The 21,905-nt window shown below is 45.4% G+C and overlaps 2 protein-coding genes across 2 annotated transcripts; one reads left to right on the top strand and one right to left on the bottom strand.

Annotated features, from left to right (window-relative positions):
* Nucleotides 1-871: 871 nt before the first annotated feature.
* Pdia4 (protein disulfide isomerase family A member 4) lies at nucleotides 872-20,911 on the bottom strand. Its single transcript, XM_032906630.1, has 10 exons — nucleotides 20,613-20,911; nucleotides 15,821-15,995; nucleotides 14,706-14,911; nucleotides 13,028-13,166; nucleotides 9,735-9,940; nucleotides 9,461-9,619; nucleotides 7,590-7,741; nucleotides 3,991-4,147; nucleotides 3,064-3,297; nucleotides 872-1,624 (listed from the first exon to the last, which is right to left on the bottom strand). The coding sequence occupies exons 1-10, from the start codon at nucleotides 20,698-20,700 to the stop codon at nucleotides 1,209-1,211; spliced, it is 1,932 nt and encodes a 643-aa protein (XP_032762521.1). The 5' UTR covers nucleotides 20,701-20,911; the 3' UTR covers nucleotides 872-1,208.
* Nucleotides 12,228-12,672, top strand: LOC116903879 (ATP synthase subunit g, mitochondrial-like). The gene has a single exon (XM_032906631.1). It carries the CDS (start codon nucleotides 12,276-12,278, stop codon nucleotides 12,585-12,587), a length of 312 nt encoding a protein of 103 aa, XP_032762522.1. The 5' UTR covers nucleotides 12,228-12,275; the 3' UTR covers nucleotides 12,588-12,672.
* Nucleotides 20,912-21,905: the final 994 nt, after the last annotated feature.

Below are 21,905 nucleotides of genomic sequence, written 5' to 3'. Positions count from 1 at the left end.
ATTTTGGTATGTGGAAACTGACTTGCCTTTTGTTTAACAATAAAGAGCCTCTGTAGACTAGAGTGATGATGGCTCAGTGGTTAAGAACATTGACTGCTTTTCCAGAGAGGTCCTGAGTTCAATTCCTAGCGTGGCACACAACCACCTATAATGGGATCTGATACTCTCTTCTAGTCTGTCTGAAGATTATGTATTCATAATAAATAAATCTTAAAAAAAAAAAAAAAGGCCTGCAAGGCAGTTAGTTCATCAGAGGCTGATCTGCCCTGCTGCTGAGAAGAAGTGTCTCTCCCTGATCATGCTGTGTACCTCAGAATCTCTTAGAAGCTGGCTTTTTGTTTTTTTGAGACAGGATTTCTCTATGTAGCCCTGGCTATCCTAGAACTCACTTTGTAGACTGGTCTGGCCTTGAACTCAGTTCCGCCTGCCTCTGTGCTGGGATTAAAGGTGTGAGCCACCACACCCAGCTTTCTATCAGTTATTGGGGTTATCTTATCTGCCCCTCCCCCCCAACACTATTAGCAGCCTACTACAACTTTTCTACCACCCCAAAGTTTCTAAGTTGTGTCAGATGATTTTATTTTAGCAGCGGAACTGGTTGGAGGAACCAGCAGTGGCCATACTCATTACTACCCAACATCCTGGTGTGTCAGAAGCTGGAATGGCTATGTCCGTCCAGCATGAGATACTGTTCAGTCTGGACACAAACATGGCTCTAACATCAGGCTGAAATACCATGCTAGCCAGTTGTCAGGGGGGAGTGAGCCTGACTTGGTGTCATCAGCAGGGAGAAATCAGAAACAAACATACTGAGAGTCACCTACTTTTAAGCTAAAAGTTGTCTGAACAAGAAAATAAAAGGCAAACGACATGGTTTGGCAAAGACTTTTAAACTTTAAATTAAAAAAAAAAAAAAAGAAAGATTCTTAAACAGAAGATCCAAAACTTACTTGTTTGAAGAAATATTAAAGCAAATAGTTAAAAAAAAAGACCCAAAAATGATAAAAATAGATGTATCCTCCATAAAAATCTGATCTAAACTATCAAGTCATTCATGGCTATTCAGTATCAGAGCATGAGGTGGCATTAATAAAATATAACAAAAAAGGGGCAAGATCCTGCCATTTCAGTGATGGCTTGCTTGCTTGGTGGCCAAAGCTGTCCACTACAGTGTCTGATCCCTCCACCTTCTGCACACAGCCAGGCCTTTAAAGCTCTTCCTTGGTCCTGCTCCTCTTTGTGGCATGTTCATCGATAAACTTGCTCAAATGCTCCAGATCTCTGTTGCCACCCTCAAACTTAATTGGGTTCTTTTTGTCCCCACTGGGGGCAAAATAGATGGTGGGGAAGCCCTCCACCTTGTATCGGTCGTTGGTGATGTCATTGGCAGTAGCATCCATCTTGGCGATGACCAAGTCCTTCTGGCCCTTGTACTTCTTGCCTAGGCTGGTGTAGACAGGCTCCAGCTGCTTGCAGTGCCCACACCACGGTGCATAGAATTCAATGAGGACGTCCTTTTTGGGGTCCATCACAATGGCATCAAAGGTCTTCCCCACTACCACCCTGACTGGTCCCTTGTTGTTCTTGGGAACTGGCTGTGATTTGATGACTGGCTTTAGTTTTCCTGCCAAACACAAAGAGAGGAGGAGACGTCAGTACACACCACACCATGGATCCTGCTACTCTGTAAGAACAAGGCACAGAGGCGATTTGAATTACTGGCTACCAGAAGTTATTAGTCCCACTCACGGTGGGGAATTAGTCCCTGTAAAACTGGAGAGATGGCTCAGCGATTAAGAGCACCCGACTACTCTTCCAGAGGTCCTGAGTTCAATTGCCAGCAACCACATGGTGGCTCACAACCATCTGTAAAGAGATCTGATGCCCTCTTCTGGTGTGTCTGAAGACAGCTACAGTGTACTTATATATAATAAATAAACAAATCTTAAAAAAAAAAAACCTTCCCCAACAATGGGCAATATTCTATAATAAAACTATCTTCTATTCTCCCAGTCCCTACAAAGTCCAGTCTAACAGAGACACTGACCGATGCAGGAGAGCTACTGAGAGCTCTAGGACTGAGTCCAAAAACCCTGTGGGGAAAACATCAACTTTGTGATGCCAAAATTGAATACCCAAAATAGATAAGGGCTGTGGTATACTACCAAATGGCCAGCAATGAGAATTAGGTGCTATGCTCAGCCAGGACAATAAAGACCTGGAATCCCATAGCAAGTGTTCCTTGTGTTCAAAAGCTTGTTACAAAGAGCTCTGAAAAGTTTCCAAGTCATACTTGCCCTTTTTCCTAAAAATAAAAGCAAAACCTATCAACTAAACTAAAAACAATGAAAGGAATCATGAGGCACAGTGACACATAACTACAATGACAGCACTTTAGAGCCCGAGGCAGAAGAATCACAAGTTTGAGGCCAACATAAGATACAGTGAGGCCCTGTCTCAAAAAGCAAGAACGATCAAAGAACAGAGAATCTGTCTTCATTCTCCCAAGCCTGAGGGAAAGGAGAGGGAAAACCTAGAGTGAGACTCCTGAGTACAAGTGGTGGGCAACAGAGAGGCTCTAGGTCAAGTTCTGAAGTCAGAGGCTTTAGCTGTACCCGACTCTGCACTGTCGGGGATGGATCTGAAGGTGCCTCCTGGAATCCTCGTCTCACCATAGGCTGATGCTACTGAACGAGCCCTCATCTGGCTTTTGCTTTCAAAGCAAATACTAGAAGACTTGCCAAAACAAGGAAAAACTAAACCTCCCAAATGTTCAAAATAACATTTAAATTGTCTCAGTTCCTCAGAGTTTGGGGGGCATATTGGTCCTTCTTCAGGTAAGTCAGAGAATGAGTTAGAGAGGACTTAGGAGTGGGAGGGGAGTAACAGGGACCTACTGCGCCTTTTCTGTAGGCTATGGAGAGATTAGGTGTCTCGGTGTCTTCCTCTATTGTGTGCAACCTTCTTTTTTAATCATTCATTCTTGACAGAGTTCTTTGCTGGTTTGGAAGTTCCAGGAAGTCACCTGTCTTTGTGATACAGACATGTGTGGCCCCAACTTACCTTTTTTGAAAGCCATGACAAATTCCCGGAGAGCGTCTGAATCAAACTCCTCAGGCTCCATGGCAAACTTCTTCCCACTCTCATCTAGGATGGCTGCATTGACGTCCTCTCCACTCTCACTCAGTCCCAGGTCCTTCACCTCTGTGGCATAGTCTTCTTCATCAGCAATGGCGAATGTGTACTCAGGGAAGTCCTTGGCCACCTCTAGGACTTTGTTACGCCAAAACTGAGTAGCTGAAACAGACACAGGCTGAGGGCTAAGCGGCTGGGCAGAGTAACTTTCGTGCCCTGGGCTGTGAGACTCAAGATTCTGACACTAATGTTCTCTGACAAGACCCAGAGGGACCTCAACTGGACAGAAAAGGACTTCTGGTATTGTGATACTGTGTGAGCAGGTGGCTTAAGGAAAGAAATCCAACTAAGTCCCAGCAGAGCTGGGTGCTGGCAACCCAGCTCTGTCTGAAGAGAGAAGCTAGTTCAGCATCAGATCTGCTATATTGTCTCTAAGACGGTGCTAGACTCTTTTTTAACCATCTATTTTCTTCGTTGTTTATTTTGCTTTCATTTTTATTATACTATAAGTAATATAAATATGCTATTTATATTATACACTATAAGAGTACATGTGTGGAGATCAGGGAACAACTTGTAGGAGCTGGTTCTCTGTCTACCATGTAGGTCCTGGGGATTGACCTCTGGCCCTGAGGATTGGCATTGAATGTTTTCACCTGTTGAGCAACTCTCTAACCCTAGTTTTGACTCTTAACTCCCCTTTTGCTAAATCAGGAAGGAAAAAGGGTACTATACAGTTCAGAACTCAAAATCTTATGCTATAGGCAAAAATATGCCCACTGACTTTAAGAGCCCTAGAGCAAGATTTCTAAAAGTGATAGCCCCCACCCTAGAAAGGCATTGAGGGTCTCTCACCAGTTCTGTAATCAAAGCTGAAGTCCACACTGTAGTATACAACCACCAGGGGGCGCTTGCTGTACCGCTTAGCATCGTTAGAAGTCTTCCTGTGGCCCACCAGGGGCAAGGCATGTTTCACCACGTAGTCCTTAATGGCTGATGCCTCTGTGGAGCCCTGTTTCAAAGAGGGCATAGATGAGAGCAAGCACAATGAAAAGGCGATTTAGCTAACATGCCTTCAGCGTCACTGTCAGGCATAGGTGTTTGTTTTGAAATGTTCAGGAGGGCCAGGTGAGCTCACTTTCCCCCCAGCCAACACACCTTCTTCTGACTGGAACTCCAAAGCCCAATGAGAAAAAACCGCAGGGTCTTAGACAGTAACCACACATGGACTGACGGCAGGTCTTTCCACATTCAGATAAGGAGCTCCACAGGAGCCCTGAAATCTACTTTACAGAGGTCAAGGTGAGATAAAACTCCAGCCAAAAAGTGGCCAGGCAAACCTCTGCAGCTGGCCACAAGAAGCCACACCTTTAATCCTCAGATTGTACTAGAGAGCAGCGAAGCCTCACATTACAATTTAGAGCCAGACAAAGCTACACGGTTGGCAAGCTGCTCAACCACCGAGACCACCTCTTTTCCCTGGGGCTTAGCACACTGGTGTTTCAGACACAAACAGCTATACTTAACTAGGCTCTACACTGAACTCCTTTAATGATGGCTCATACGGTTCTTCCGGTGAGATGTTTTATCAGTGTCAAAGGAACCCAAGCTTACATGGCACCTAAAATATGTGTCAGAGTGACAGTTTCTAAGGGGACACAACTCAGGTTTTGGAGACTGGAGGTCCGTAGGGCTCACACTTAAGACTGAAATCAACCCCTTTCCAGATACTGTCTCACAACCACCAATGTAGGTACAGCCACTGTATAGATGAAGAAACTTGCACAAGCTTATTAACCTGCTTTCTCAGAGTTCTACACTTGTCATACAGCAGAGACAACACAATGAGCCCAGGGTCCCTGTATAGATGGGGAAGTCAGGGAGCCGATGGCAAAGCAACCAGGAAGCTGCAACAAGGCATAAGTTTTAGATCCAGGTGGCGAAGGACCAAATGACGTCTTTTGTCTTTTTTTTTCCCCCCCCAGAGCTGAGGATTGAACCCAGGGCCTTGATGCTTGCTAAGCAAGCGCTCTACCACTGAGCTAAATTCCCAACCCCCCAAATGAAGTCTTTAATCACATCCCCATCACCTGAGACAGGGTTCACTCAGGAAGCAAAACCAAGAGCAGGGAAGCAGCAATGGGCTGCAAACTACACGGAACTTAACCTTGTAACCTTTCTGGGCTAAGCATCCCTTTAAGAATGTGCTGAACTGCTAGGAGCAGTGTGGTCTCCAGGCCCTGCATTTCAGAGGCAGAGGAATCTCTGTGAATTTGAGGCCAGCCTGTTCTATATAGTGAGTTCCAGAAAAGCCAGATACACATATTGAGACTCTATTTTGAGAAAAATTTAAAAAGATAACATACCAAGGTGACTCCTGGCAAGCCTCTGGGGATAAACTACTATCCTATCCTTAGGTCTCCCTCAATACCTGCCCTTAGATCTATATTAAAATCTTTCCTTTTAAAATAAAATTTCAACTTCACCTCAAAAATCCCAAAAACCAACCAATCAACCAACCAACCATCGACCTGGGCCCTATCCTGGGAGCACAAACATATGAGAGTAGTGTGTGACCATGAGGGTCTACAGTCTTGCACAGGAAAGAAACCAATGGGTCTGCAGACCATGCCAGGAATGAGAGGGATAAGGACCAAATACACTGTGATCTTTCTGAGGTTGTGTGGTGCTTTGAGGAAGAAGTGCTCCCATGGGCTCATGTATTTGAACGCTTGGCCACCAGGGAGTGACACTACTTGAGAGGGATTAGTCCTGGCCTTGTGGGAGGAGGAAGTTTATCACTGCGGCTTTGGGGTTTCAAAAGCTCAAGCCAGGCCTAGTGTCTGTTTTTGTCTGTGGTCTTTGGATACAGATGTAGAACTCTAAGCTTCTTCTCCAGCACACCTGCATGTTGCCATGCTTCCTGCAAAGATGAAAATGGACTAAACCTCTGAAACTATAAGCCAGCCCCAATTTTAGAGCTGCCTTGGTTGTGGTGTCTCTTCAAGCAACAGAACACTGACTAAGACAGAAGTTCATAGCTGCCCACGTGGTGTTGACTGCTTCCCTTCCCCCAATTCTTTCTTTCCTGTCAGTCTTTTGCCACTGGGAGTGTTACTGCTGCTCAGGGGAGGAAGACTGCAGTTCATGATGCAGCCTCCAGGTGTCATTCTCAGAACGAGAAGAGATAACTTCTGAGGCGCTCTGGTCCTCCAGCTGGGGGGGGCAGGAGGCAAAGGTTCCTTGGGTTCCAATCTGGCTGGACCAGCCAAAGTGTTATAGCTCTCAGGTAGCAGGGGCCTTCTCCCACTACCAAAGCAGCACTAATGCTAGTGGCAGCAGTGGCAGCCCACAGCAAGCAGCAGCAAGAAACAGAACCACCACTAGAGCTGCCTGCAGGAAGCAAGCAGACAGCCGGAGTGGCAGCTGCAAGCAGGGTATGTGGGGGTAGAAAGGCACTAGCCCAGCCTGCTAGGCCAGTCCAAGACCTAGAGATGAATGCTTCGCCAGGAGACAAAACTCTAACCCAGAGTGTTACAGTTCAATAAAACAGCCACTCTCAGACAATTCTTGGTGAAGTAACTCATGTACTTTATTCCATGTGGATAGGGACCTTATAAATATTTTGGGAGAAGGGTGTGATCCAGGGGTAAATGCTTACCATTGGCTCAGCGTGAGATGTTAGGGATGCTCTATTGTATGGGGAAGGACTCCAGGTGTTGTCATGGCTTCTCAATGGTTATGTGTTCTAGGACAAGTAGAGCTTGACAGGGAGCTAGCCCCATGCCTACCGTTCTCAATTCTGACATTTCCCAGGATTTTGGGCTTGCTCAACCTTACTAGTTCTTCTGTCTGGTGGCATGGTCCAGTTGCCCCAGAGGGTCTCATAAAAATCCAGAGCTCAAACACCAGGAGTCTCAGCACAATGGGACCAGCATCATCAGAGAAAACTACAACACACCTACTCACTGACTGGTTTCCTATCCTCTACCCTGAAGCTTACAAGTGGGGTGAGAAGAAAAGGCTGGGAAAGGTGGGGTGAATGGAAAGGAGTGGAACTCTTCTAGAATTAGAATAAGAACTTTGGCCTTTTTGGATGAGGTGCATCACTAGGATGGGTTTTAAGACTTTGAAAGCCAGGCCCAGTTTCTCTGCCTCTGGATGAAGATTTACCTCTCATCACCTGCTCTGATGTTTGCTGCCTCTCACCATGCTTCCTGCCAGGATGATAATGGACTAAACCTCTGAACCACAAGCAGGCCTCCAGTTAAGTACTTTCCTTTTTCAGAGTTTGGTGTCTCTTCACAGCAATACGAACAGTGACTAAGACAGGTAAGCCACACCCAGTAGGCAGAGAAAATTCTCCACAGTTCAAAGTCCAGATGCTGTGCAGGTCGAATGTCAGGACCTGGCATGGTACAAGTGCTTCCCACCTCTGACGAGCCCTCACTCACCTGAACATCCATCACATGCATCCTGGGCTCATACTTGGACTGGAACTTCTCAGGCTGCATCAGCACCAGTTTCCCCAGGGAGACTTTCAGGAACTTAGCTATTTCAGTGCTGAAAGTGTGGTGAAATTTGTAATCTTCTCTCAGGGTGTTAGCTGACAAATTAACAAAATATATTAAATCGATTAAATAACAGTTTTATGATCCTCACTGGTCAAGCAAGTGCCTGAAGTGTAAATTCTGAACGGACAGTATGCAGCTCCTAAGCACACAAAGGAACCAGTTATAAAGTTCAGCACGAAGGCAGTGTCTAAGTGTCCATCTTAGAGCACCTCTCAGAGAACATGCAGGTAGCACATACTCCTAGGACCTTACCCAGAGGTTCTGAGCTCTCCTCCTGAGATTAAGAATTCTGCATTTAGCTAAAGCCCTGGTGTACTGGCTGGTTTTGTTATTCAACTTGACACAAGCTGGAGTTATCACAGAGAAAGGAGCCACCCTTGAGGAAATGCCTTTATGAGATCCAGCTGTAAGGTATTTTCTCAATTAGTGATCAAGTGGGGAGGGCCCAGCCCATTGTGGGTGGTGCCATCTCTGGGCTGGTAGGCCTGGGTTCTAAAAGAGAGCAAGCTAAGCAAGCCAGGGGAAGCAAGCCAGTCAGTTAATATCCCTCCATGGCCTTTGCATCAGCTCCTGCTTCCTGACCTGTGTGAGTTCCAGCCCTGATTTCCTTTGGTGATGAACAGCAATGTGGAAGTGTAAGCTGAATAAACCCTTTCCCCCCCAACTTGTTTCTTGGTCCTGATGATTAAGACACCTGGCTAGGCTAGACTTTCCCTGGGCAAATATTTCTTGATTAATCAAGAACAGATGGTAGTTAACTAACCAGTGAAGACCAAAAAAACATGAATTAAACTGAGCTCTAAAGTTTTGACAAAACACCAGACTGAGCTAGGTGTAGCTCTTATCTCTAATCCTAGCATCTGGGAAGCAGAGGTAGGCAGATCTCTGTGAGCTTGAGGCTAGTCTGGTCTACACTGTACAACCAGGGCTACACAGAGAGGTCCTGTCTCAAAGCAAACAAGTCAGCAGCTTGAATAGAAAGTATGCACAACCATTGCTATGCCACAGAGAGATCAGCACAAGGTGACAAGCGACAAGCTGAAAGGGCACTTAGTGATGAAGTAGACTACACTAGTGCTGTGTGAAGGGGGCAATGAGGAAAAGGTGGTTAAGGAAGATCCTAAGACTCACAAACACTGGCCTGATGGAGTCAGTCTGTGACCAGACTGAGAAACTAGCAAGAGCCAGGACCTTTTTCAGGCCCAAGTCAGAGGTGTTGTTCCAAGGTCTGAGCTGTTCCTTCCAGGAGAGGAGGAAGGCAAACAACTTGAATTAATGTGATTGTGAGATGGGGGAGTCGGCACAGTTGGTCTCACATTTAACATGTGATTATATACTCCACCAACTAAGCCGGCCACAGGGACCTGCCCAACCGCCCAACCAGGGCTGGAGAGCTTATGCCCTCACGTACTCACTCCCTTGGTTTTTCCATCAAGCATTTGCTACACCAATGCACTCTTTTTTTTTTTTTTCTTTTCTTTTTTTTTCTTTTTTTTTTTTTTTTTTTTTTTTTTTTTTTCCTGTGCTGGGGACCGAAGCCAGGGCCTTGCGGTTGCTAGGCAAGCGCTCTACCACTGAGCTAAATCCCCAACCCCACCAATGCACTCTTAAGAGCTCTTGCTGTTTTTGTGTGCTACACTTTGAGTCCAGGACTTCAAGTACACTAAACAAAAACTCAACTATTATGCTAATTTTATGCAAAAACAGCCGCCTTCCCCAAAGCCTCAGGAGTCTGGCAGGGCCATACTCACCAGCATCCTGATACTGCAAGTAGCCTGGGTCACCGACTCCCTGAAAGACTCCAAGGATGACTACATCATCTCCATCCTTCAGAAACTCCTGGACCTGCTTCAGGGTTAGAATCTCCTTGGAAGGAGGTCCAGACTGCTCAACCATGTAGTCAACAATTCCTAGGAGCAGAGCACATGTCTGAGGAAGGTCCTTGAAGCTGACCACATCCTCCAGCTCCCAGCTGTACAAAGGACATTCCCTTTCCACACACTGTGAGAAAGGCAGCAGCCATACCATATTTCTCTCGTGGACCATTGTAGTCAAAAGGCCTTCCTTTGCGGAATATTTTCAAAGTGGGGTAGCCAGAGACATCAAACCTCTTAGCCAGGTCTGTCTGTTCGGTGGCATCAACTTTGGCTAAGGGAATTGGGGGAGAGCGCTTGCTGAGCTCCTTGGCAGCCTTCTCATACTCAGGGGCAAGTTTCTTGCAGTGTCCGCACCTGCCAAAAGGAAGTCAATTCCATCAGGCATATGTCCCACATGGATTCATTTATTAGCTAAACGAGGTACAGAAACCAATCCCACAGTCCCAAGGAACTCAGTTACATCCACCAAATCTTGGAATGTCTCCTCGGTGAGAATGATGAGACAGGCCCCACAGACATGCTAAATTGTTAGAGCATGAGATTCCTGTCATTGGCATTCACATCCTAGAGGCCTGTGTGTGTAGACAGGAGCACAACACACTGTGGTAGAAAGACAAGGACAAAAGCAAGAGAGCCAATATCCTAAAAAGGGAGAAGATTTAGGACCTGGGGGCTGTCAAAAATATAAATCAGGAATGGCTTCATTGAGGAGGTGACAGCTAATGCTATTTTGGCCTTTATCTCACATTAAGTATAGACACGGTAACAGGTTAGCTGAGAGGTAACAATGTGAATGACACAGAGACTTAGAGTGTAACAAATTCTTAGTCTACAAACCAACCAGAGCAGGAGATGAACAAGAGCAAGAGGTACTTGCAATTAAGATCATGATTGACACAGACTGTCAAGGGGCCAGAGTAGCAGAAGAGCACATGCCTATCTGACTGGCACCCAGGTTTATTTAACCTTTGGCAGCACACACACCACCATGCAAAATATTAACTAGTTAATTAATTCAACAATCTATACCATGAGACCCTGATAACTTGTATCTGCTCTTAGGTTCTCAGGTCCCCCTAGGTAACATAAAAACTGTCTTCTCCACATCCTTGGGAAACTCAATTAATTAAAGGGTACAACATGTAAACTATCTGCAAGTAAAGGATAACTCTCTTCTTAGGTACCACGAGCATAGGAGGTGCTTAATGAGCCTGCTAGGTGCACAGTTTGCTACACAGAGCTCCTGAGTGGTCATTGTGGAGACTGGAATGAAATGTCCCGTTTCCCATTTGAATGCTTGGTCCCTTTTTGGTGATGCTGCTTGGAGAAGCTTAGAGGCTCTAACCTTGTAGGAGGAAGTATGTCACTAGAAGTGGGCTTTCAGAGTTAAAAAGATTCCCACCATTTTCTACTTTGTCCTCTCTGCTTCGTTCTTGTGGGCCTCAGCTTCCTACCTCTGTTGCCAGGCTGTCCGCTGCCTTCATATGGACTCTTATCTCTCTGGAACCATAAGGCCACACAATCTCCTTCTTTTATGCACTGCCTCTGTTATGGTCTTTCCTCACAGCAAATAATAGGAACAGTCATAAACCAGAATGGTGACCCACTAGTACAATGTCATGTCCCACCTACAATGTCAGGCCCCCTCTATAGCAATGTAAGGACTGGGGTTGGGGATTTAGCTCAGTGGTAGAGCGCTTGCCTAGCAAGCACAAGGCCCTGGTTCGGTCCTCAGCTCCGGAAAAAAAAAAAAAAAAAAAAAAAAAAAAAAAGACAAAATAGCAATGTAAGGACTGGCATCTCTTCAGCACTGAAGCTGGGTTACAAAGGTGCCACTGGCTTGTCTGCTCCCCCAGGGCACTACATTATTTCCTTCCTTCTCCTCCATTTTTTTTTTTTTTTGGCCACCCCTTTGTGTTGTCATTGCATCTGTATACCCAATAAGGAATAGATATAGAGGTTTTTGCTGCAGAATCCAGAAAGCCACAAGTTTGGGTTCATACTGGCCCTGCCCAGAGCCAGGGCAGACTAGCCCCTTGCTATGCATCAGCCTCTGCCTGCTGATTCTAAGACAGCAAACTTCTTTCCCTTGCTGACACTCTGGGGCCTCATCCATGCAGACACCTGCGGGCACTCTTATTTTATTTATGCATTTATTTTTGATTTTTTGAGACAAGGGTTCGCTGTGTAATCCTGTCTTTCCTGGAACTCTCTGGAACCATAAGGCCACACAAATTCTATAGTGCAGGCTGGCCTCAAACTCCCAGAGAGCCATCTGCTTCTACCTCCCAAGTCCTTGGATTAAAGGCTTGCTCCACCACCCTTTAGCCCAGTGTTCATAGCCACAATTCATAATATAGACTTTATTCTAGTCTAAGTGACCCATGCAAACAAATGCTAAGTCTGCTCAAAAAATCAAAGCCCCTGGCTAAGGAATGAAGAATTTACCAAGATGGTGCCACAGATTATTTCCTGGGAAGTCCAGAGGCTCTCAGAGTTATAGTCATCTCCCTACAAGTATTTTTCCATTCAGGTAACACATGCCTGAAATTCCAGGACCCAGGAGGTCGAAGCAGGAGAACTGCTCCAAGTTTTTAGGCCTATCTAGGCTATATAGCAAGGCCATCTTAAGAAACCAAAAAACACATTCAGCCGGTGGTTCGGGGAGACGAACCTTCCACCTTAGACCATGGCCAACTTCATCCGTAACCTCGCGGACAAGGCACCGTCGATGGTGGCCGCTGCCGTGACTTACTCGAAGCCTCGATTGGCCACATTTTGGCACTATGCCAGGGTTGAGCTGGTTCCCCCAACCCTTGGTGAAATCCCTACAGCTATTCAGAGCATGAAAAATATAATTCACATTGCCCAAACTGGTAACTTCAAACACCTCACAGTTAAGGAAGCTGTGCTGAATGGTTTGGTGGCCACTGAGGTGTGGATGTGGTTTTATATCGGAGAGATCATAGGCAAACGTGGCATTGTTGGCTATAATGTTTGAAGACCAATCTTTAACTTCTGATTTGAGTTCTTATCTTGGACCATGTGTAATGAGACTGCTATCTGAATAAAATGCTAGCTGTGCAGTGAAAAAAAAAAAAAAAGAAACCAAAAAACAAGCTTACAAGATGGTTCAGCAGGTAAAAGTACTTGTCGTGCAAGGCTGACAACTTGAGTTCAATTATCCAGAATAAAAGTGGGAAGAGAGCAAGTATTCCGCAAAGCTGTTCTCCTACTGCCACACACACTAATGAAGTTTAAAGTAAGGACTTGCTTCCTTCCATATGCATTCCTCCTGTGATTTCCCTTATAGTCCCAGACTGCTGCCTCAACCTTACTTTGCATTAACCTTGCTGGCTGTGCACTGCAACCTTTCACCAGTGCTTAGCAGAGTTCTGGACACTCAGTATCATAATTTCATGAAGCTGACTGTCAACATACCATGGGGCATAGAACTCCACCAAAATGATGTCTGCATTATTTACAACATCGTCAAAGTTCTCTTTGGTCAATGTAAGAGTGACTTCAGGTGGAGGTGTCCAATCAGGCTGGGAAACTTCTCTGACTTTGGCAACAATTTCTAAAAAAAATAAAACAACAGAAAACCATGAGACTGAATGGATGACCAGGATGTCCTCTGAGCACCTGCTCCAGTGCTTGCTGCCTCTCACTGTGCTCCCAACCATGCTGATGGAACTAAACCTCTGAAACCCTGAGCAAAGTCAAGTACCAATTAAATGTCTTTTCTAAGAGTCCCCATGGTCACTGTGTCTCCTCACAGGATCAGAACAGTAACTACACAGATACATATTAGTCAACCCCGCAGCATGTATAAACTATTTACAAGCTCAATCACATACATCTTAGCACCAGATCACAGGCATCGTGAAATGTGGGCAAAAATCTAGAAAATTTCAAATAGCAGAAGCTCCTACTGCTCGGCCTGCAGCAGAATCACCTGGGAACTGCACTTAGGGACTGGGAAGATGGCTCAGTGGGAAGTGTATCTAGGGCCTGGTAGGATGGCTCAGTGGCTTGAGGCTCTTGTCACCAAGCCTGAACACCTGAGATCAATCCTCAGGACCCATATGGCAGGAAAACCAACCCCTGCAAGTTGTCCTTGGTCTTCATAGATACACTGTAGCATGCCCATAATCACCACACATGCAGATTAAAAAATGTAATAGTTTTTCATTCAGAAATGGAGTCAATAACTGGAGCAGAAAATAATACATTTTTAAAAATAGAGACTAGCCAGGCTAATGGCACACATCTTTAATCCCAGCACTCAGGAAGCAGAGGCATGGGGATCTCTATGAGATCGAGGCCAGCCTGGTCTAGAAAGCGAATCCCAGGACAGCCAGGGTTACACAGTGTGACCTTGTCTCAAAAATAAAAAATAAGGGCTGGAGAGATGGCTCAGCGGTTAAGAGCACCCGACTGCTCTTCCAGAGGTCCTGAGTTCAATTCCCAGCAACCACATGGTGGCTCACAACCATCTGTAAAGAGATCCAATGCCCTCTTCTGGTGTATCTGAAGACAGCTACAGTGTACTTATATATAATAAATGAATAAATAAATCTTAAAAAAATAAAATAAAATAAACAAACAAAAATAGTTAATATAAATAAATAAATAGACAGATATACCTGGGCCAAAGCTCCGGAGTTAGCGTAAGTGGTAGCATGTTTACGTATCATGTGAGTTACTCTGGTTTGATCCCCAGCAGAAGAAATAAATAAAAATAAAAAATAAGTGGTTCTTAGGACAACGGCTGTAAACTGTCCTTTTTACTACAGATATCACCAAGAACCAAGGAGACTGCACCCACGCACAGAGGCCCTGAGCCAGTTTACCAGGAAACAACCATTATGAAAATCACTGGGGAAGGAATGAATGGGATGGCCAAGGGGATGAGGGGCCCACTCTAGCACATGCAGCTCTAAAGGTTTCAAAGCAGGCTAGAAAGCCTGGTATCAAAGCTGGCTGCCTATTATTTTTTTCCTTCCTTTATATTTTTTCAAGTATGGATACGTATTCAAAAGAGGGTCAGCTCACATCCTAGAGCAGTGGTGTTCCTTAGGTACCATTCCCCAGCAGCTCACATCCTGGAGCTCACCTTCCTGGGTCCTGGAGCCGTCATAGTCAACAGCCTGTCCCTTCTTCAGGATCTTGATGGTGGGGTAGCCACTCACATCGAATTTGCTGGCCAACATGGATGCTGAGGTCGCGTCAATCTTTGCAACAGCAATGGGAGGATCATTATCCTTCAAAGTACTGGCAATTTTCTCATATTCTGGAGCAAATTGCTTGCAGTGTCCACACCTGAGAAATTTAAGAAGAAAAAGAATTACCTACATTCAAAGAGACTGAAATCCAAGCAAGTCATTCAAAAAACAGAGGCTTTATTGGAACGACTTGTAGTTTAGATACCATACACACAACAAATTGCTTTTGCAATAAAAAAAGACGTAAAATAGCTGATATATAAAATACAAATAAAACTTCAAAACTGCTAAAAGGATCACTTACCTTCTAGAAAGTAATGGTTTTAAATCACATACTAAATAAATAACGTGAGATCACCTCAGAAGTGAAACAGAGAGTGCACAGAAGGAAGAGAACAGAAGGGAGGGCCTATGAAATGCAAAACAGCACAAGAGAAGCGGGAGGAATTTAACAGTTCCCACGCACGAAAGCATGAGGGGCAAAACAGGAAAAGAGCTCTGTAGAAAAGAACAAAAACGAGATGACAACATAACCCCTTGGCCAGCAGCCTGCACCTGGAGCTGCCTCTGCCAGCCTGTTCAGAAACTCACTACTATTCTATGATGAGTGCTGACGGGAGGCTACCCAATGCTAGTCTCCAGTTCCCAACACCTCGACATCAAGGTGAAGTTCTAGATCTGGTGAGATGGCATGGCAGGTAAGTCACTTGCCACCAAGACTGAAGATCCCAGTTCTAGACCCTGGACCCACAATGGTTGGAAACATGACTTCTGCACGTTGTCCTTACTTCTACAAGCATGCTATAGCACACGCACAAAATAAAATAAAAAATCAAACAAAAAAGTAATAATAAAATATAATAATAATAATAATAATAAAATAAAGCAGTAGGAAAAAACAGGAAGAGCTGGAGTTCTTGTGGCCAGAGCCATCATTTCAACGGGGGCCGGGATGGCCTGAGGAGGTCAGCCACAGAACTGTCGAGCTGCAAGAGCTCGTGCTTACCACGGTGCATAGAACTCCAGGAGCACTGTATCTTTGTCAGCCACAAAGTTATCGAAGTTTTCATCGTTTAGGACCCAAACACCATTTTCTTCCTTAACTTCCAAGTCATCTTCATCTTCTTCATCTTCCTCCTCCTCGTCGTCATCCTCAATGGGATTTTCTGAATCTGAAGCATCTGACCAGAAAATACCCACGCTGGTTAGGAAACTCAGGACTTTCTCCTTTACAACTATGCCAAAGGCCCAAATCTTAATTAAAATAGTCGTGGTGGCTGTGTATCCTTTCTCTAGAGACCCTGCTCCACCTCTGTACACTAACCATATGGCTACTTTACATTCTGAGTAGGGACATAGATGTAGGATCGGCATGCCATGAAATCAAAGTCCACTCTCCTGCCATTTTCCACAATCTCAATAAACCTTTCCCAGGACACTTTACTTGCCTGTCCCCTCTAAATGTGCAGATACCCAAGATTTACTCTCTGGTACATACATAAATTCTACTTCTGAAATAGCTGTTATTTCATATTCTTTAAAAAGAGCCCACAGAGCTGTTCCTTCAGGAGATGGCTGGAAGAGAAGCATGTTTTCCTTAGAAAGCCAGCCTTGAGTAATACACTGAGAGGAAAAGACTTTGAAACAATGGCAACTTTACAGACTCAGGGAACCATCGTGTATCAAATACCCACGAAAAACTATACTGGGTTGGAAGCAACACACTGCCCCTCCCCACCCCGCACCCCCAGCCCCAGGATGCAGGAGTGTATTCCTGTGTTAATTTTTAATTCGTTCTTTCTAAACTGCAGATACAACAAAGCATGAGACTCTGGGGCTTCCCTGACTAGTTTCTCCGCCGCCTATCATGGCGGTCAACGGATCATGTGCAGCAAGCACACTATTCCTTTCTCCCTGAAGCCAGAGTGTGTCAAAGGGCCAATTCTTTTTTCAGGAGCTCAGTCAAGAACACTGCCAGTTACTGTCTGGAACTGAGTGCACTCAAGGCCTGAAACCTGTTCCCAGGATCCTGGAACCCCTGAGACTTGTGGAATGTATTAAGTAACCCAATGCTGGCTCTATAATTGTGGGTACATGGAGACTCTTCCTAGCCCTCCGTGTTTCATCCACACATCCCCCACATTGATCTTCCACAACTCTGAAGCTCTGGGGTTGTTGGGTTAGCTTTGATCATGATTAACAGACTTGACCAACCTGCAAAATCAATATAAAAATCCTAGCTCCCTCTCACCTCTACTACTCATCTTACTCATTTTCCCCCACTCCATGACATTTCCTACATTGTATACCCTTTCCTCAACTGAGGCCTACATTCTTCCTTTGTTAGACGTAAGAGAAATAGCTCTAATATGCCCACTTTCAGAGTAAAAACCAAGCTGGCTTGTGCTTTTCTTGCCCGTTGCTTCCTCCTTCTGGGCACCATCAAAACAGGTGTTGAAGACAGAGAGGAATTAAGGGGACAGGCTCTCAGGTATTCAGGAGGAGCAGAGTAGAGAGGATGTGGGTCCCTGACTGAGTTTGACATTTGACAGTGCAAGGGCTCCATGATATGTGTTTTTTGGACAACTCCATAGGAAACAGAGAACAGCGTCCTCAACAATGTTCTGTTCACATCTTTCCAGAATGATCAGGAACCGGGGAGACGGGGAGGGTAAACATGTCGCACCAAATATAACAATCCTCTGCTCTGTGGTGCTCAGAAAACAGTGCCTGGTCTACTGACATACTTTGAAAGAACCAGAATTAAGTCATAATACACAGCTTGTGGATATTAGTGAAAGCCAATTGGCTGCTGTCCCAGGAGGCTGGTGTCCAAGCTTATTCTCTTACTCTCAAATCAGGCTGAATTCACTCTCGATCGAGACTGATAATCTACATCATATGTACTGACATTCACACCAACAAATCCTTGGGGACCCTCAATATTTGACACTAAGTTCACCGAGCTCAATGCTGCTAGTACTTCAAGAGCTTTGCCTACTACAACCTAACAGGAAGCACCTACTGGCCAATGCCAGGACTTCATGGACCGTTACACAAGTAGCCCACTAATCATAGTGGCTTTCTAAAAGACAAACTGAATCGGTCCCACTCCCTAAGTGATCTGCTGGATGGAAGGATGCATTGCAACTTCTGCCTGGTGGCCACCACATCAGTGCATTTAGGAGGCTGGAGAAGGTAGGTAGGATTTATGGTCATCCACATTCATCCTGGCTGCAGGCTATTTGTTCTAGTCAGGGACTAGAGAGAAAGCATGAAATTTTGTGTCCCCTTCAAGCTAGGGAACATGGCTAGGAGAGGAAGGGAATCTGGATAGTCCACCCAGTTACAGGAAAACTTATGTGTACCATGAAAGTAACCTAGCCTGGCGGTGGGAGGCATACCTCTCTCTAATCCTGGCACTCAGAAGGCACAGGCTGGAGGATCTCTTGAGCTCAAGGCCAAGAGATCTTGGAACAGAGTGAGTTCCAAGATAGTCAGGGCTATACAGAGAACTCCTATCTCCAAAACAAAACAAAACACCAAAAAAACCCCCAAAAACAAACAAACAAATATAAAGAAAAGAATCAGAATAAAAAAATCAAAAAACCTGAAACCATGCATGCTTGGTTATCTCAAATTAAACTTTTAAAATTTTAATGTGAGATTTTGTTTCTGAGTGTTTACCTCTAGGTTTTATTTCTAAGATCTCGGGTAAGTATGTGCAAATGCGTGCAGGTTCCCAGAGGCTCCGTCCTGGAGCTACAGCTACAGGTGGTTGTGAGCTGCCTCATGTTTGTTGTTGGGAATCAAACTCAGGTCCCCTGGAGGAGCAGAACACACTCTTAACCACTGAACCATTTCTCCAGCTCTTGGGGTTGTTTTTTGTTGTGATAGAGATCAAACTTAGGGTCTTGCACATTTGAGGTAACTGCTACACCACTGATTTTCATCTCCAACCACTAGTTTTTTAACCCTATCTACCTCCCCTTGATTGAACTTCACTTCCCCCCCGCCCCCCCGGAGCTGGAGACCGAACCCAGGGCCTTGCGCTCTACCACTGAGCTAAATCCCCAACCCCTGAACTTCACTTTTAAAGTCAAACATTCTAGCTTAGAAAGCAGATCCAAACCTTTCGAGTACCTAAAGGGATGTGATCTTTTTCAGCATAAACCAAATGAAACGTCTCATATCCATCTTCATACCCTGTCTACAACAACCCCGATGACCACACTGCATCCCTGACCAGGCCACGCACTGGTAGTTACTTTCTGTAAGGATAGCCCCACTTCTTCATCTTCCTTGCCAAGGAGAAGCTAGTACTGGCTGGACAGAAGACAATCATCAGGCCAGCATCAAATAGTAAACAGAGAACAACAACAAAAAGAGAAAGTTAACTAATGCTCAATCACTATAGATGACCCACCCTTTGCAGTGCTGGGGATGGAATCTGATACCTTGCACATATTGGGTAACTGATTTATCACTAAACCACATTGCCTGAGGACAGCCTGAGAGGGCTGTCTTTGGCCTAGACACCCCAGAGATTCCTGGGTTCACCAAGAACAAACTTTCCCCAGGAAAAGCACCAGTGACCCAAGGCCTTTGACATCCACTCACACAGGCCTCTGAAGAATTCACACCACCTGGCATTTGAACCCTTGCACGGAGGCAGGCAGAGCTTTTGGGTTCAAGGAAGCCTGGTCTATATGATGAGCTCCAAGCTACATAATGGACCCCTAAAATAGACTATGGTCTCACAACCAAGTGTTTTTTTTAACACGTTCTTAAAGTATACACCCAACTACACTAGTTTCATGTGCTACCCACAAAGTCTATTCTGCCATGAAAAGTAAAAAATTTGCTTAAAATGCAGAGTCTGCCTTCTTTCTGTTTCAATATATTTTGGGTCTCGATAGGAAATGAGCACTCAGTCAGCAGTCTCTTCAATTTCTACTCTTTCCTACCTGGGCAAAGACTCATAAATCAATGATCCACGTGAATCTTACTCAACCTAAGAGTATAAAGTTCACATTCCCCCTACACGCTAAACTTTAAAAATGGGGTTTATTTATATTAGACTAAACCTAGTAGGCAACAAGTTAGTGGTTAGAAGGGTAAAGGAAAGGTGTCGATCTGACCTGTTCTGTAGGAACAGTGGTTTAAATAGTACTTCCTAATTTCAAAGTTCTTATGTTTTCGGTTAGAGGATTTGGAAAAAAAAGGGTGCAGAAATAATGTCTAGGAATTACATATACTGTTCCTACTAGAGTACATGCATCGCCAGGCTCAACCCTCAAAACCCTGTGCAGCAACTGTCAAAGAGGCGCTGAATAAAGTGTTTGTAAAAGGAATGGTAGCACCAGTTTACACAAAAGACAAAAGCAAAGCCTGGGTTATTCCTACTTCTTGATATAGATGCCCAATATCTGCGACTGCCTCTACCAGGTCCTATTAGCGGCCATCCCGCCTACGTCTCGTTTCTAAAACCGGTTTTGGAAAGTATTTCCAGGAGAGTATTCTCCAGGAAATTTTACTCGCCAAAGCGGCAAATCTCGAGGGTGAAGAGACCAGTTGCGGATCAGGCATTTGGCACATCCCTCCACGTCCTAGTCTCGAGTAGGAACTCATGAGGCCCACACCCCTTGCTTGGGCACTACACTGAAACTCCAGCAAGTTCGTTGCTCCCGGGTCACTAATTCCGCAGAGGTGTGAGCGAAGCACCTTGTCAGGCCCCAGCAAGGTTTGCAACCCACCAGAGCTGCTCCCACCCAGCTCCGGCCCGCCCACTCACTCACCTTCGTGCGCATCTTCGGCGCTCGCAGCAGCCAGCAGCTGTGTCAGCGCCAAGAGCAGGACCAACAGCCAAGCTTTCCGGAGCTTCATGGTAAGGTGCGGAGGGAGGCCTGCGGACACCCACCACAGCGAAGCACTCGCCGACCTCCCAAGCGACGCTGGAGCGCACCAAAACCTCCAGGAAGTTCAGCCCGGTGATTGGTTAGAGGCAAGGAAGCCGCAGGCCGTCCAATCCCCGCACGAATCAGGGCGAGAGCCGTGGCGCCCCGCCCACACCGGCACCACCCCGCAGCCTGAGCCTTCAGCGCGGGCGCGCCCCTCGGCTCTGCGTTTAAAACTCCGTGCCTTAACGTGAGGTGCCCCCTTCTGATTGGCTGCGCCGCGACCACCAATCACCGGCTGCCACTCGGTTTGCTTGGAGCGCCCAAGTCGGGAAACGGTGCGGGGGAGAACAAAGGCAGCGAGCCCTGCACAGGGAGGCGGGGTTTGAGCACTCCTAGAGGAAGGATTGGTTTGGAGGCCTGCTCCCTTTGGCTAAACTTGGCAGGAAGAACACGTGTAAGAAACTCCGAAATGGTGGGCTGCAGGTGTAGGTGCTTTCTTCTGAGTCAGTCCTTGAGTGGGAAACTAAAATGGACAGAACTACTCTTTTGGAAAAAAGAGAGATCAGAGATCCTGCCTTTCCCTGTTTTTTTGGCTTCTTGGTTTTTCTGTTGGGCATATAAGAATTTGAGCTTCTTACCTGGATATTAGGTTGGAAGAGGAATATGAAATATATTAATTGATTCAGAGTTGGGTGTGCTGACTCCAAGTCTGTGGAGGCAGAGACCCATGATTTTTAGTGATATCCTGTTGTAAAAAGAGAAGAAAGAAAGAAAAGGAAGAAAAGAAAGAAAGAAAAATTAGAACTAGGACTCCACGACTAAGTCTATGACTAAGTCAGATTCTTCTCTGAACGTTGCCTTATGATTTTCTGGGGGGGAAAAAAAGAGGACCAATCTAGTGGTTTAGATCTAGAAACCGTTGAGTGTTTTTGGAGAAGAAACTAGGTTTGCATATCAGGAAAAAAGGCTGTGCTGGTATTAGGGTTAACACCTGTGGATTAACATCTGATAAGACATAGAAGACAAATGAGGCTAAATAAGTAAAACTCAGAGTCCTGCAGTATTTTCTTAGATATACAAGAGGAGAAAATGAGCTATATTTATGACTATTCTCCTGGGTTGTCGTTTTAGCACTATTAGGCTAGGTTCCTAGGCCAATTTGAATGTGTGTTTTCCTTTACACCAGCAGGT

The sequence above is a fragment of the Rattus rattus genome, chromosome 6 (assembly GCF_011064425.1).
Source record: "Rattus rattus isolate New Zealand chromosome 6, Rrattus_CSIRO_v1, whole genome shotgun sequence".
Taxonomy (NCBI): Eukaryota; Metazoa; Chordata; class Mammalia; order Rodentia; family Muridae; genus Rattus; species Rattus rattus.
Note: the sequence above shows the minus strand (reverse complement) of the source record. Positions and strands in the feature narration are given on the sequence as shown.

Excerpts from the sequence above, each read along its gene's own strand:
- Pdia4 (XM_032906630.1), bottom strand. The coding sequence starts at position 20,700 with ATGAAGCTCCGGAAAGCTTGGCTGTTGGTCCTGCTCTTGGCGCTGACA. Across the intron at positions 14,912-15,820 it reads CTGGAGTTCTATGCACCGTG|GTGTGGACACTGCAAGCAAT; the intron begins GTAAGCACGAGC and ends TAAATTTCTCAG. Across the intron at positions 7,742-9,460 it reads CTTGCAGTATCAGGATGCTG|CTAACACCCTGAGAGAAGAT; the intron begins GTGAGTATGGCC and ends TTAATTTGTCAG.
- LOC116903879 (XM_032906631.1), top strand. The coding sequence starts at position 12,276 with ATGGCCAACTTCATCCGTAACCTCGCGGACAAGGCACCGTCGATGGTG.